Here is a 14,680-nt window from a genome sequence, read left to right as displayed (position 1 = left end):
ATCTGCGGCGTTCCACAAGGGTCATCGCTCAGCCCCACCCTCTTCAACGTTTACATGAGCCCCCTCGCAACCATCGCACGTCAACACAACCTCAAGATCATCACCTACGCCGACGACACCCAGCTGATCCTCTCCCTCACCAGCGACCCGGACGCCGCCAGAGCCAGCCTACACGAAGGGATGAAAGACGTCGCCGAATGGATGAAGAACAGCCGCCTGAAACTGAACTCAGACAAGACGGAGGTCCTCATCCTGGGATCATCACCCTCTGCCTGGGACGACTCCTGGTGGCCCCCCGCCCTGGGAGCCACCCCCAAGCCAACGGACCACGCACGCAACCTAGGCTTTATCCTGGACTCCTCCCTCTCGATGACCAGACAAGTCAACGCCGTCTCTTCTTCATGCTTCAACACCCTGCGCATGCTTCGAAAGATCTTCCGGTGGATCCCCACCGAGACCAGGAAGACGGTCACCCAGGCCCTCGTCACCAGTCTGCTGGACTACGGGAACGCCCTCTACGCCGGCACCGCCGCCAAACTCCAGAAGAAACTCCAACGGATCCAGAACGCCTCAGCACGACTCATCCTGGACATCCCCGACACAGCCACATCTCCGGACACCTGAGAGACCTGCACTGGCTCCCCGTCAAAAAAAGAATCCCCCACGCGCACAAGGCCCTCCACGACCTGGGCCCCAAGTTCCTCAACAGCCGCCTGACCTTCCACAAGCCCACCCGCCAGCTCCGCTCCGCCAGCCTCACTCTCGCCACCGTCCCCCGCATCCGCAGAGCCACCGCTGGAGGAAGATCCTTCTCCTACCTGGCAGTCAAGACATGGAACTCCCTCCCCATCCACCTCCGGACAACGCAAGACCATCTCGCCTTCAGGAAGCAACTCAAGACCTGGCTGTTCGAGCAGTAGCGTCCCCCCCCTCCCCCGCCCCCCCCCCCCGCCTTGAGACCCTCCGGGTGAGCAGTGCGCTATACAAATGCCTATGATTGATTGATTTGACGTGCCAGCCCAGCTGATCAATTCTTTTCACCTGAACTTCCAGGCTCTGGTCCACGACAACTGACTAACACAATTTTCAAAATTTCAAGCTTTTTTTCCCAGTTTTTTTTTTTGCCTGCTGAAACCTAAATTGAAATTTGCTGTTGGTGGTGTGATTTCCTTGGTAAAGATATGCCTTTTTGTAGGCCTTTCCGTTAAATTTACTCTGTGTTGCTAGAAAAATAAAGTAACATCCTGGTAAATGGAACAAACAATGGAAGGCGGTGTTTTAAAATCATCAAATCATGTTTATTTAATAGGGATTCAGCCATGCCTGGAGATCAAGTATGAACTGTGCTGTTATTTCTTTTGCTTTATGTACCGCATATGTTAATTACATGAATAGTTAAAAAGGGGTAGAAATGTATGTAGTAACATGCTGCTGACTTCATGAGTCGAATAGCATGTTTTAAAAAATGTTTTCAGTTGTTAGAAGTCCTCCTTTTGCAGTTGAATTCAGATCTTTCCTTGCGGCTATTTTGTTGTAGCCTTCGATGAAATCCTTGCTTCGTACCTGGTCTGACTTGTACAAGGCATTTGCCCGTTGTGCAGCGTTGGTGACTACAACTGAAGAGAATGTGTGCTGTGAGGAGCTGTGCATGAAGATACTGGCAGGGCTTGGGGAAGAAATCTTGACAGTAAGTTTTTAATATTTAATTTCTCAAATAAATGCTCTAAAATGTGTGTGGGAACGCTTCATGGAAGCGTTCTAAAAATAGAATCTGGTAGGTGGTTTCATGAATTGAGTTTGGATATTTAACTACTCCATAAGTTCAAGTGCATGATGTATTGTATCTTTTACCTGCAGATTTCTCTTGAAATTCATTTTCAGTAAATGTTTTATTTGCTGCTCTAGCCCCTCTAAACCCGAATCCATGTTCTTTCTAGTGATTCTGCATGTACGTTGCAGTAGTGCTTGTATCCCGTTGTCGTATTTCCTGGTTTTAGTTAGAGCACTTTGTCTTCAATTAAACTTTTCTTTGTCAGTGTATGCTCTTACGCTGCAAGTGTTTGGATCACTGTCACGCTAGAGTTTCGATAGGTCAGCCTTGAGTATCTTCTTGGCTCATTGAAGCTGCAGTTTTGTCAGATAGAATGATTATCTGATAGTCAAGGGGGTGGAGGGAGGCTTTTGTTCTCTACTTGACTAGGAGCTAAAGGGTGCAACTTTAGTGCCCGTGTGAAAACATGATGGTGAAAGTCACTGTTCTGACCAGGTAAACTGGGCATAAAATTGGTGGCCTGGTGGTAAAACCATTTTTATGGTCCTAAGATTGTTTTCTCAGACTTCAAGATGATGCAAAGGTTTGACTTAAACTTGGCTAATGGAAGGAAGTGGGATTGGAGTTGTGGAGGAAGTGGACTTGGTTACAAGTAACCCAACCACTCTTAGTCCAGTCAGTTAGGTCAGCCCTTCCTGGGTTTCTACTCCTCTGAGGAAGGACCCTATGGTTATGGATTCTATGTCCACTACGTAGAAATTGTGAATCTGAAGTAATTTACAATTTTTAAGATGTTGTAATCTTTCTGGGCTCTTTTTCCACCAGTCACATTTGTCAAGGAATTAAAAATGTGACTGACCGAAGTCCCAAATCACGATCCACATATAAAAAAAATATTGTCATTGACACACACACAAGATAGGCTGTGACGGGAGTCCTTGACATAAGTTTTCACCTTGTCACTGTATTGATGGCACAATTAAGTGCTGCAGTCCACTAGTGGCATTAAGCTTACTAGCTCAGGGTACCCCTTGTACCATGTGCTAGAGACGTATAGGTAAGTTAAGTAAGCCAATCTAGTATTAGCCAATAGTACACGACTTCGAGGGAGTCGGAGCACTTGCACCTGAACAGTAGGGCCCAGCGCACTAGAGTCGAAAAACCAGCAACATCAATCCAAGGTTTGGGGGGATGATGATATAGAAAGAGTCACTTTACAACAGACAACGGAAATGAAGCTCATTTTGTCACCTGGAATCCTAAGGTGCACATTATCCCCTTCATTCATTTATCCCCATCTACACTCTTGTTAGGTAATGTCTTTGTGCCCTACTATACGCGGACGATGCCGTGATTATGGCTCGCACCCCGAGAGGGTTACAACGCGCCCTGAATATTTACCATAAATATATGGCAATTGTAGAACTAAAAATAAACATCAGGAAAACTTTCATAATGAGCTGTGGGACAGGTAGCACCAAACAGAAGGATATCTTTATTGAAAACAAAAGGGTGGAGTTCACCAAAACGTATCCGTATCTAGGTAACCTAATTGAAAATAAAGGCTTATGGCGCCAAGCCATAAGCCAGGAAGCTATTATTTATGAGAACAGCAGCTCTGGTTAATTTCTCGCAGAGGCTGGGCAAGAGACCGCCAATGGAGATGCTCCAACTATACCAAACTAAATGTGTCAGCACAGCGATATACGGGGCAGGAGTCTGGGGATATGGAGTAGTGGACGAACTTCAGAAAGTTGAGAATGCCTTTTTTAGATATTTACTGGCTGTCCCACAAGTCACCTCTACGTTCTTGTGCCACATGGAACTGGGAGTACCTTACATTACAGACACCATAAAAGTCCAACCGGTTCTATTATGGCACCGTATTTGGTGTTGTCCAAAAACATCATTTAACCGGGAGGTGCTGAAGGATCTCTTGGGCCTAGAGCGCTCTTCAGATCGGGTGGCTCAGGTATGTTAAAAACTTCCTGTCTGAGATGGGGTTATTAAACGATTATAAAATCCTGTTATGTTAACTCAAATCCCCAGGAAAATCTTCAAAAAACAATGAGCCACATGGAGGAACTTAGATTTGCGGTGGAGGCATCCAAGCGAACAGTCCAAAACAACTTAATGATGCGAACCAGCCTTAATATTCAACCTTACTTAATATTCACTTTAAGTGGGCATGATAAATTTGTGCTAACACGCTTCAGGCTAAATGTTTTCCATCGTTTGGTTAGCTTCCCAAAAATGAACGACTGGCCCAAAGATTTACCAAATTGCCCCTGTGACGAGGTATCGCCCCAAAAGTCGATGCATGTGGTCCTGTTCTGTAAATATTATAAAAAATTGAGAGAAATGGATTAAACCTATCTTACAGATCTGTGGCTTGAGGCAATGTCGTCCAGCCTATCTTGCATTGCAATGTTTAGAGGCAGAATGTTTTGCTAGAAATATTGCACTTTTTTTGAAAACCCCCATTAGGTATAGAAAATATTTATTAAATAGTTTTAAAAACGTGTAGAATGAATGTGTTTCTATCTTTTATTTGTTTATTGATATCTTCCTGCTGGCTTATGGTGCTAAAAAATGAAACTATTGAATTTGTTAATTGTATTGTATTTTTTTTGCACAATGAGATTGGGAATAATCGTTCTTAACTACTGTTTTTACATTGTACTTTTATGGTTTTATCTATCATGAAAACCGAATAAAGATAAATTTGATTGGATTTACTTTTTGCAAACTTGAGCAATATGCAAAACAATTGGAGAACATAAAATATAAATCTAAAGGGAAGGCCAGTATCCCAGGCACAGCAGGCCTACAAAAATATACTGAAATTTTGAAAGAAACGTTGCCAGTGCAAATCATTCACCTGCACTAGACTTCCTTCAAAGATTGCTCTGCGGCAACACCAACAAAATGAGCCTGAAATGAAATGCTGAGAATATGCAAGACAGCAGTAGGGCTGGGGCACAGCCAGTTAATCGAGACGGCACTTTGAAAGCTATGGAGGCAGGATTTTAGTTCCTTAAGTGCTGCTTGTAGCATTTATATTTCAAAGCTCAGTGAAGATAATACTTTGCTATAATGTATGTAAGGAGAGAATAGCTGGCTTTGCTATTGATTGAGCTGCTCGGGTCAAGTTTTGCTTTCGTTTGGTATGAAGCCGAAGGTAAACATATTTGTCATTGTTACCTGACAGTGAGTCTTTAATCTTCCGTTTATCCCATTACTATGATTTCTTGAATAAAGAACTTTGTGTCTAATTGAAATCTAAGCACCAGCAATGAACCTGTTTGAGAGTAGCAGGGTAAAGTAAAACAAGTGAAGCTTTAATGTAAGACACATCTTTTGTTCGGAATGCTGACAAAAAAGATGAGGATCATACAATTGTGAAGATAGTCCCATAATGTGCGATGCATAATTGGTGTTGCAGGTAGAAGGGCCGGTGCTGGACTCGGTGTGTGGGTGACAGGAAGCCTATGAACAGACTACAAGGAACCGAACTCCCAGAGGGGGCATTTAATTTTACGTTAATAAAGATTGTATTTAGTTTCTTTTTTTTTTTTTTAAAGTATAGTTTTAGATCTTGCTACACAGCTTTGCCTTTATAGGTACTCTGATATTACCAATATTTTGCTTATAGGTAGTGCAGAGAGGGGGCTTTGGGTCAGCCCCATTTAGCCACTGGCTGTAAAGTATTTTCTGTTTCCTTTGTGTGAATGAGCTGTTCAGCAAGCCCGTGGCATTTAAGAAAGGTTAGTGCTCTGTTTGTTTTCAAAGTAGTTGTGTGCAAGCCGAGGCAAGAAAAAGTATTGCACAAACCTACATAAATGAAAAATGGCCAGTAATGAACTGGTCCATGTAAAAGGGTCAGTCTCCAGGGTGGAACAAAACAACCAAAAGGCGGGACAAAGGTAAAGAATTTACCAAAGAAATCAAAGGAATTTTGATAGGCATGCCAAGCAACAAATGAAAGTGATGGGCGTGGTGAAAGCCCACAGAAGAAGTTACAGCATGTCGAGAGACCGCGCATGCTCACTGCCAAGGCTCTACCTAAAAACTCTATATGGTATCTGTAGGAAGCTGGCTCAGTATATACTATACTAAAATGAGGTAGTGTACACAGTCCAGTGGAACCATAAAGGGAGGCAGAGGTAAAAGTAGATAGCCCTTTACTCTATTTGTGGTTGTGTGGGCGAGCAGTAAGGCTTTATCACAGCATTTGTTGTACACACTCAATCAGCAAATGATTGTGCGCACACTAAAAGACTGAACTTCAGATATTTTTATAAAAATATTAAGTTTATTTCTAGAACCAACCCAAGCCTGGCAGAGGTAAGTGAAATAAATGCTTTGAAAAATATTATGCAAGGTTTACAATTGATTGCAATTTCAAATGCAGTTGTTTGAAATACAGGTAAGTCAAGGATTTCAAATTGCTGTACAGATTACTTTCCAGTTACTTTTTAGATTACTTTAAGTTACTTTTTCTACCCAGTGTGATATGCCTAGATATCACACTGGAACATTTCCTACAGTAAAGGTAAGTAAAATTAGTTTTGCACAGTTGCAGTTTTTCATGTTTTCATACAAATAAACTACACACTTAGAACATTTTTCTAGGGAAGACAGTCAATGTATTGTTATGGAGAGAATACCTGTTATTGGTTAACAGGTAAGTACTCAGTCTTTGGGGTTGAATTTCTGGGGTTAGAACAAAGGTTCCCTCAGGGTGAAGGATGCACTCTCAAAGCACCCTCGGCGGCACATTGGCGGCCGGGGTGCAGAGTGTTGAGGCCCAGTGTTATCCAATGGGGTGATAGGGGGCCTCAGGTTGATGGCTGCTCACGAGCAGGCCACAAGGTTGTGGGAGCAAAGCTCCTGGTGTTGGGCTCAGGGCAAAGAGGATACTGTTGAGTACACAAAGTTCACCCGCAGAGGGTGCTGGTTTGCGGTCTGGTGCCCTGTTGATTTCGATGGGGATTCCCCGATTTCAACAAAGACTGCAGGCTCGGGTTCGAAGATCTTCTGGAGGTGACCACTGGTTGGATTGGTAAGTTGGGATGCTGAGACACCATCGCTTGGGCCACCCAAGGCCGTTTGGAGTTCGGGTGCAGGGGTGTCTTTAGGCATCAGGTTTTCCTTACCAGCTCCGGTTGTGGTCAGGGGGGACCCTACAGAAAGAGGCTGCACGTGTCGCTGGGAGATTGAGGCATGTCAGAGATCACCAGATCTCAGGTCCGGATCGCCAGGGAGACCACCTTGTGGTGTTGGGCCACTAAGTCCAGACCTGGGAGACTGGTGCAGTCCAGTGCTCATGGGAGATAGTCTATTCTTTGGAAGGCAGGACAGGTCCTCGGCGTTCTTGAGGTTGCTGGCTGCAGGACACACCAGGATTTCGATTCTGTAGGTTCGAGGTGGAGACAGGCGGGTAGGGCTGGGGCCAAGTCAATGGGTGTCCTATTAGCATTGGCATTGCTTCTTCGGTCCGTCTTATTAGTCTAATCTTGTCTGAGGAAAGGTTCAGGGGTGTCCCTAAATTCTAGATTTAGGGGCTTTACAGGTAAAGGTTGAGACCAATGGGTCCCTCCCTTGGGGTTAGTACACCTTCTATTATGCCATCCTCCAGTGGAAGGAGGCATATGCCTCCCTCTGGTTGGCTGGGTCCCCCCATCTGCAAGATGGCGGGGACTGAGTTGTTTCACCTTGAGTCTCCCACCGGAGGAGTGGGGTTGGCAAAGGTAGGCACACCTCCCCTCATCATTTGATTTTTCTGCCGATTCTCCCACCCAAAGTGGGGGTCAGAACCGGTGGGGGCCAGTTGCTGCAAGCAGCAAAAGGCCTGGGGAAACTCACAAAGGTGGCAAGCTTTTGAAGCTTCCCCTTCGTGGAGCCTGCCCATCCTGGGGTAGGAGGCTTGGCACCTCGTCCCAAGATGTGCATTGTTTCAGACCCCCGAGAGCAGTAGGCTGTAGACCTAGGGGTCCAGAAACATGCTTGGTCGTGGCAGCTGGGGAGCAGCCACTCAGCCTGAACACTAATGTTTAGTCATTTTTCAGGGGGCATCTCGAAGATGCCGTCTGTGTGCATTTTTCAATAAATCCCATCAGTGTGGGTTTAATGTGCTGAGACGTTTGATAACAAACTTCCCAGTTTTCAGTAAAGCCATTATGGTATCGTGGGGTTTGTAATGACAAACTCCCACCACCATATACTCTTTATGGCATTACTGCACTTGGTGTCTAATAATTGGCTTAGGCACTGTAGGTGTACAGGGCTCATGCACCTGTACACTCATCACTGGTATAGTGCACTCAGGTAAAGGGTTGGCTGATCTATGCCACGGCAGTGGCTTGTAGGCATGGCACACAGGAATGTGTGCCATGTCGACTCTTCACTTTGTTCTGCACCAAAACACACTGCCTCCTAAGGCAGTGTGTAAAGGTACAGGGCCTCTAAGGGTGGCACAATAAGTGCTGAAGCCCCTAGGGGCCTTCCCTGGCCACAGTGCCTTTGGTACCTGTGGTACAATTTACAAAGGGCTGATCTGTGGCCAGAGTGTGCCAATTTGTTTTGTACCTGTTTGGCAGGAGTCCAGGGCACACTCGGTCAAAATACATCAGCAGTTTAGCAAAAAGTGGGGGCAGCCATGCCAAAACAGGGCACTTTCTTACAGTATCCTGCCACCCATCCACAGCACTCTGTGCTCCGTCCCAAAGCAGTAGTCACAAAATCTCACATTGAGAGTAGAAAGCTGTCACTGCGCGGAAAGCAACATGCTAGTCCCACTGCAGGCGTCAGTGTTGACTGTATTCCTCCTGCCTCCCTTTGTTGTGTAGAGACCCGACAGTCTAGAGGAGGCAGAGACCTCCAGCCACCATTTACAAATCTCCTTTTGGTCTCTGGAGACCCAGGCAAGGCAGGTGACCATAGTAGAACTGAGTGCTTTCCTGGATGATAGCACAGCATTGGAAAAGCCACTTCCTTTTTCCACTGCTGCTACATCCTAGCTGCAGCTCTGGATTCAGATTTGGTTATTCACACTAATGGCTTTCAATGCGAGCCATATATAACATTGCATTTATGGTACTAATAGATAGTTTAGTCTTTATATTTGTCTCCACCAGATGCATTCGGATTGAAGCTTTAGTCAGTACTGGGATCCTCCCAAATAGAGAACAGCACGCATCTACTTGACATAAAGATACAATGCAACTGTTTTTTTTTTGTTGTTGTTTTTTTTAACTTGCAAAACTAGTGATTTTTTTTTTTCTTCTCCCCCAAATAACAAATGTTGCACGTTATGGAAAAGATGTTATTGATTTGGAAATTGGTTGCAAGTGCCACCCTTTTCACCCAAAGTGTGACTAAATTTGCACATGGCTTACTAATTTGGCCTTTATTTATTATTTTTTTTTTCCCCTTCAGAACTTTTCTACGCTGGATTGCATTGTTCAAAGCCTCCTTGTTGTGGTCGAGTGCATAAACTTCTCACCTTACAGCAGTAAATATCCTCCAAAAACAAAAGGTAAGGGTTGTGTTTTTCTTCATTTATACATATGAATAATGTGATTGTGGTGTTTCATCGGTTTCTCATTTGCATGGGTATGTGTGCTCCTACGAGCTTGTAGGGGAGAGTACAAACGCAAACCAAAATAGGACGTTAGCCCCATTTATGTACAGTTGATGTTATTGAGGTCTAGCTGTATTTAGAACAAGAAATCAGCTTTAAAGAAACAATACTATTGACTACAAAATACTTAAGTAAATATCTGTGCTTTTTTGGACAGCAGCGTACCGTGTGCCCCAGAGACGTTCTTTTATATCTATATAGTATGCAACCAACATGTGCGGACTGAATAAATGCATCTCAGTACCTTATATGAAGCCGTCAAGTAGTCTACATTTAACCTTTACAAAATCTTTGATAAGTGATTTACTAATTAATTGAGTCTTGACTAAAGACCTAAAAGCAGAGCATGTTATATTCAAATCACATGTCGCCTTGATATCTAAATCTTTAATAGATGTTGTGAGCCAACTAGACAACCTACTTCAGTCTCAATCTTTTCCTGGATTTAGAAGATACCCCTTAACTGATCACAGAACTCGAGTGGCATTTTTAATCTGATAACTTTGCTTTAAAAAAAAAAAAAAACAGCCTTACATCCCAGTTCCTGTCCAATAAATCCAAATTCCTAGCGTATGTGGGCCTGTTCCGTGTTTTAGGAGAAGGGCACATTTTTTAACTTTATTCCATTGTATGATATTGAAAGTTGGGTTTTATTTGTTTTAATATTTAATTGGGACTGACTACGGTGGTGCAGATCGACATAGTAATAAAAGTGTGACCTGCTGTTCATGGTGGCTAGATGACAATGAGATGAACCAGAATCCAACATTTATAGTGCAAGATAATTATATTTGAGGTCTGTCTGGCAGCATTTCTCCCCTGTACCATAACTGAGGATTCTTGCTATAGTAGCTAATTTCTGTTTTTATACTGTTGGCGACTGGGTGGATCAATTTATTTCAAACCAGTTTATGCAGCATCCTTTGTAGGCCTATGCTTGTTCTATCAAGTGAAACTAGAAAATCTCTATTGCATGATTTGAATATGCTGCTGTCCAGGTTTTGGCAATTAAGACTGTACTGCTTGCAAACCTTATTGAGCTATGCAGTATAGAGACTAAATAGCAGGTATACCAACATGTCCTCTGCTTCAAGCCGGTTAGTGGTATTTTAAGTGGAATCTCCCATGCATTTAAGCCATGCAGGTTGCACATTCTGGTTTCCTCCTTGAAGCTCAGCTAGTTATCAACAGACTTGATTCCTTCAATGTTAAGTCAGTATGTACATTGTGCGAGTCCACTAAGTGTGTTGTGCATTAGCCTAACCATTATTAACCCTAGGGTCTTGCATGGAGATCTTGTGTAGTTAAAGTTGTCATGTGAGCTGGTAAAGGTGGCCAAGCTAGAAATCTGTACTGCACTGTTGATCCAAAAGCATTACTTTCCTCCTATAACCGTGCAGTAACCAAGACTTCACAAACTGCCAACCCAACTGTTTAAATATGCAAGCATTCAAACCAAGAAACAACTAAAGGATGCAATCTATTTGTTATATTTCTTGGTAGACCAGATGTAGTGATCTTGTTTTGACCCCTTTATCTACCAGTGTTCTCAAGAAAATGTGGCATTTCTACAGAAAGGCAAATCAAGAGCTTTTCCAGACGTTTATCTTGCACCATTATTGACTTGTCCACATTTTCCTTCTGTGATTTCCAGGTCTTTGTTTGAGGACAGGACATCATTTTTGGAAATTGAAAAATTGTTGGAAAGCCTTATGACTAAACATCCACCCATTCCCAACTTTCCTCTGACAAACTTACCTGCTGTTCACACCACCAAAGGGTATCATGTGGTAGTATTTAAAGATACTAAGCATTACTCCCAATCAGTCATTGAACTACAACAGAAAAACATCCAATCTAGGGGTTCACACATTGATACAGTCACTAAACTTGGGCATCATTCTCCTGATCCTTTTTTTTTGGGGGGGGGGTGCACGGGGGGGACCATCACCCTCACTCACCATATGGTGGCATGCTTCATCATGGGGTCCCTCCTCCCACTCTATAGCCAGCAGTTCGGGTGTGAGCTAGGACAGGTGTGGATCGGGGTATCGGAGTGTTTAGTGATAAGTGCAAAGATTAAAAAAACCTCGGAGGGGGGGGGGGTTACTTATAGATGGCGTTCATCAGAATCGAGTAGAAGGCCTCAACACAGTCCCTTGAATAGTGTCTGTTGCTCTCCTGCTAAACTTGCTGCAAGCAGTTTAGCTTGCAGGACAGAGCAATGGTGATTACACTAGCCAAGGGACTGCGAATTGAGGCCTGCAACCAGACTTTTGCAAGTTACGACAGTGGCGAACATTTTCACATACAGGATGGCTATCTGATAGACTACTAGCCGCAGAATTATCCCCAGGCGTGAGACTGGATTCGGAACATTTTTGCCACAGCATCTCTGCGCGCCAGGGGCAGTACCACGCAACCCTGCCTTGACTTCGTCCGTGGACGTGACATCACCGAGGTCCCATAAGTCCCACCCCGGCGCGCTGACATCAGTTCTCTTCTTTGCCATGTGCAACGCGGATCCGGAGTGAGTTCCCTTGAACTGTTTTCAGGCCTCTTAACGCCTTTACGTTGGAAACTATGTGCAATGCCTTTGGGTTTCAAGACGTGTGCTACTTGTGCACGTGAGATGTCTGCGATGGACCCTCACCCTATTTGTATGTGGCGTTTGGCCGAGCACCATGATTCTACGGACTGCGAAGCTTGTCAGCATCTCAAGCACCGGATGAAATTGCTTTCGGCCCGCTTGTCCAGATTGGTCTCGTCACAGTGTCCGTCTCCTACCTCGGAAGGGTCCAGACGCCGACAATTCAGGCTGCGGCATCGTCCTTATCCGAGGCCCCACGGGCGTTGCTCGCTCGCCCGCAAGTCCTGCGGCTTGCCACAGAGGCACTGTCCTCCTTCTGTAGAGTGCGTGGGTTCCTCTCGGAACGTGCACCCTAGGCCGTTGCCACCCTATCTGCCGTTTCCTGGCTTTGGGGCGACAAGGACCCAAATGAAGGCCTATGCTACGGCTCTGCAGGCTTCTTTGGGCCCCCCTCCTTTCCCTGAGACGTCAGAGGATCCCTTGTCATGCGCGGGGCCTTCTGCTGACTCGCCGGCGGCTTCGCCCCCAGCGCCGACGAGTTCGGCTTCAGGTTTTGGAGGTGTGGTGTCGTCTAGGTGCGGCCTAAGGGGTTCACCTCTTCGTCCCACGGTGTCCCTGCTTCACTGCAAAACCCCGCAAGGTTCCCTGTGGTGTCGCAGGAGGTCGCCGGGACTCACAGCTCGTCCCTGAGTCCCCCTCGATTCTGGGCAGTGCACTGTCTTACCGGAGGCCGAGCTGACAAATGTCTGGCGACTATGGCATTCCGCCCTGGCGGTGCCGCGGGTGGAGGCCGGGACCCGGGGTGCCTACCTGAGCCCCTCTTGGTCCTCTGTGCAGGCGGCTGCCTCGTCTGAGGTAGAGCCGACTCCTTTTCGGCGCCGTTCCTTGACCACTTCGGCTCCGACCCCCGCCCCCTTCTCCGATGAGGCACGTGGTGGTGGTCGACTCTGCACCCCTGGTGGACACTTTGGCGCCGATCGAGAACAAACCAGTGCCTGTAGCGGACTCCCCGGCGCCGTCCCGACGTCAGATTGTCTGCTCTTCTCCGGATGGCCCTCCGGATTGTAGTCTCCTCTTCACCGGAGACTGGACGCCGTATCGTTGCATTTTCCTCGGCGGCTTCCAGGGCGCGTTCTACGGGGGATCCGGTGCCTCAGCTGCTCCTTCACCGCCACCGTCCTGCCCCGCACGATCCAGTCTGCCTTTTTTCCCACCCGGCTGCCCAAGGCCCTGTCCTGCAGACTAATGTTTCTTCCTTGCCTTCGGTGTTGCTCTCTCCGTCATGGGAGGCCTGGTGGTAGGACTCCTGGGGGCGTTACATTTGCGCTTCCACTTGTGCTGCTCTGCACGCACTCAACCCAATGTGTGTTGGCCAGGGCTACTTCTGACATGTGGATTCCGCGGAGTCCCTTCTGTCTCGTACCTCCCACGACTGTGCCCGCGCTGATCTGCGGCACCATGTGTGGGATGGTCGGGAGTTGGCTGTATTTATTCTCCGTTCGGCCTTGGATGTCTCTGATTCTCTCGCCCGTGCTTTAGCGAGTTCTGTGGCCCTCCGCCGCCATGCTTGGTTGCGGGATAGCGTCTTTCCGGAGAATATTGAGGCGCGTCTTGTCGACCTGCCTTTTGATGGGATTCTGTTTAACACCCACGTGGACTCCGCTATTCAACGACTCCTTGCGGGGCGCTGTCCTCCTCCCCCTCCGTAAGCTTCGGCTTGTCGGTCCTCGGGTGTCTTATGGGAGGTATTTATCCCACCTTTCTCTTTGGGCCTAGTGTTTCGGTTGGCCCGTCTGTGTGCTGTGTGGCTTGGAATGCCTTCAGGGTCCTTAGGTTGGCCCCTATGTTCCTTTGGATGCTGGTTCAGCCCTTCAGCTTTGTGGTGCGTAATGTTTGGCTGTTATTGAAGCTGCATAGGTCCTTAGGTTGGACCATCTGTGTATTTTTTGGCTGCTTGGTATGTTATCCACAGGTCTTTTATGTTCTTGACCTCTGCTGCGGATTTCCCGAAGAGGTGTTTCCCTGTTTTCTTTGGGGACGTGTCATACCCTAGGTGGGGTACTTGTTTGCTATTGTATAGCTCTTTCCTAAGCTGGGCGGGTGTAGATACCTTCTCGGGTTCCGCGCGTTTTCTTGGCGTCACTGTATACCGCTTGGTGCGGAATCTTTTTCTTCCGCCTTAGCGCAGCTTGCGCTGCTCCAGGTTCTGTCTCGCTCAGTATCCTTCTTCTACAGGGCTCACCTGTCATCCATTTTGCCCTTTGTTCCTGCAGTATATCTGCTTCTGTGCGTTTTACCTTCCCTCTTCAGCCTCTGGATCGCCAGACCGACTTTAGTCATGCTGTCTACGGCGTCATATCTTGGTTTTTCCACCTTGTTATACGATGTTTCGGCCTGGGCCTCTGCCTTGTGTTCCAGGGGGGTTAGATTATTCCTGGTGTTCTCCTGTGTTCTGGTTTCCGGCTTTCGGTCTGTACTAAATGTGTCACTTCCCGGGGGCCGCTTCCCCATCCCCTGCTGCTTCTTGGGGGAGGGGGGGGGGGGGACCCCTCTTCTCCTTTTTTTTATCTTATGGCCGATCCCACTTCTCTTCGTGGGCCGGGTGGTGCTACTGGGATGGTCCTTCTCTAGGGCTTGTTCTGGGGTTCCCTTGCCTCTATCTTGCGCTCGGCTT

The 14,680-nt window shown here is 46.6% G+C and overlaps 1 protein-coding gene across 5 annotated transcripts in view; it reads left to right on the top strand.

Moving 5' to 3' along the window:
- Positions 1-14,680, top strand: part of RIF1 (replication timing regulatory factor 1) — a 442,844-nt gene that overhangs the window by 167,172 nt on the left and 260,992 nt on the right. For all 5 annotated transcript variants that reach the window (XM_085645596.1, XM_085645592.1, XM_085645595.1 and 2 more), the window contains 2 exons: positions 1,538-1,687; positions 9,212-9,311. In XM_085645596.1, the coding sequence (XP_085501722.1) occupies positions 1,538-1,687; positions 9,212-9,311 (250 nt within the window). The remainder of the gene's footprint in view (positions 1-1,537; positions 1,688-9,211; positions 9,312-14,680) is intronic.

Source organism: Triturus cristatus, chromosome 3_1, assembly GCF_964204655.1.
Source record: "Triturus cristatus chromosome 3_1, aTriCri1.1, whole genome shotgun sequence".
NCBI classification, from domain to species: domain Eukaryota; kingdom Metazoa; phylum Chordata; class Amphibia; order Caudata; family Salamandridae; genus Triturus; species Triturus cristatus.
The sequence above is the reverse complement of the archived record's forward strand: the minus strand, read 5'-3'. Positions and strand labels throughout refer to the sequence as shown.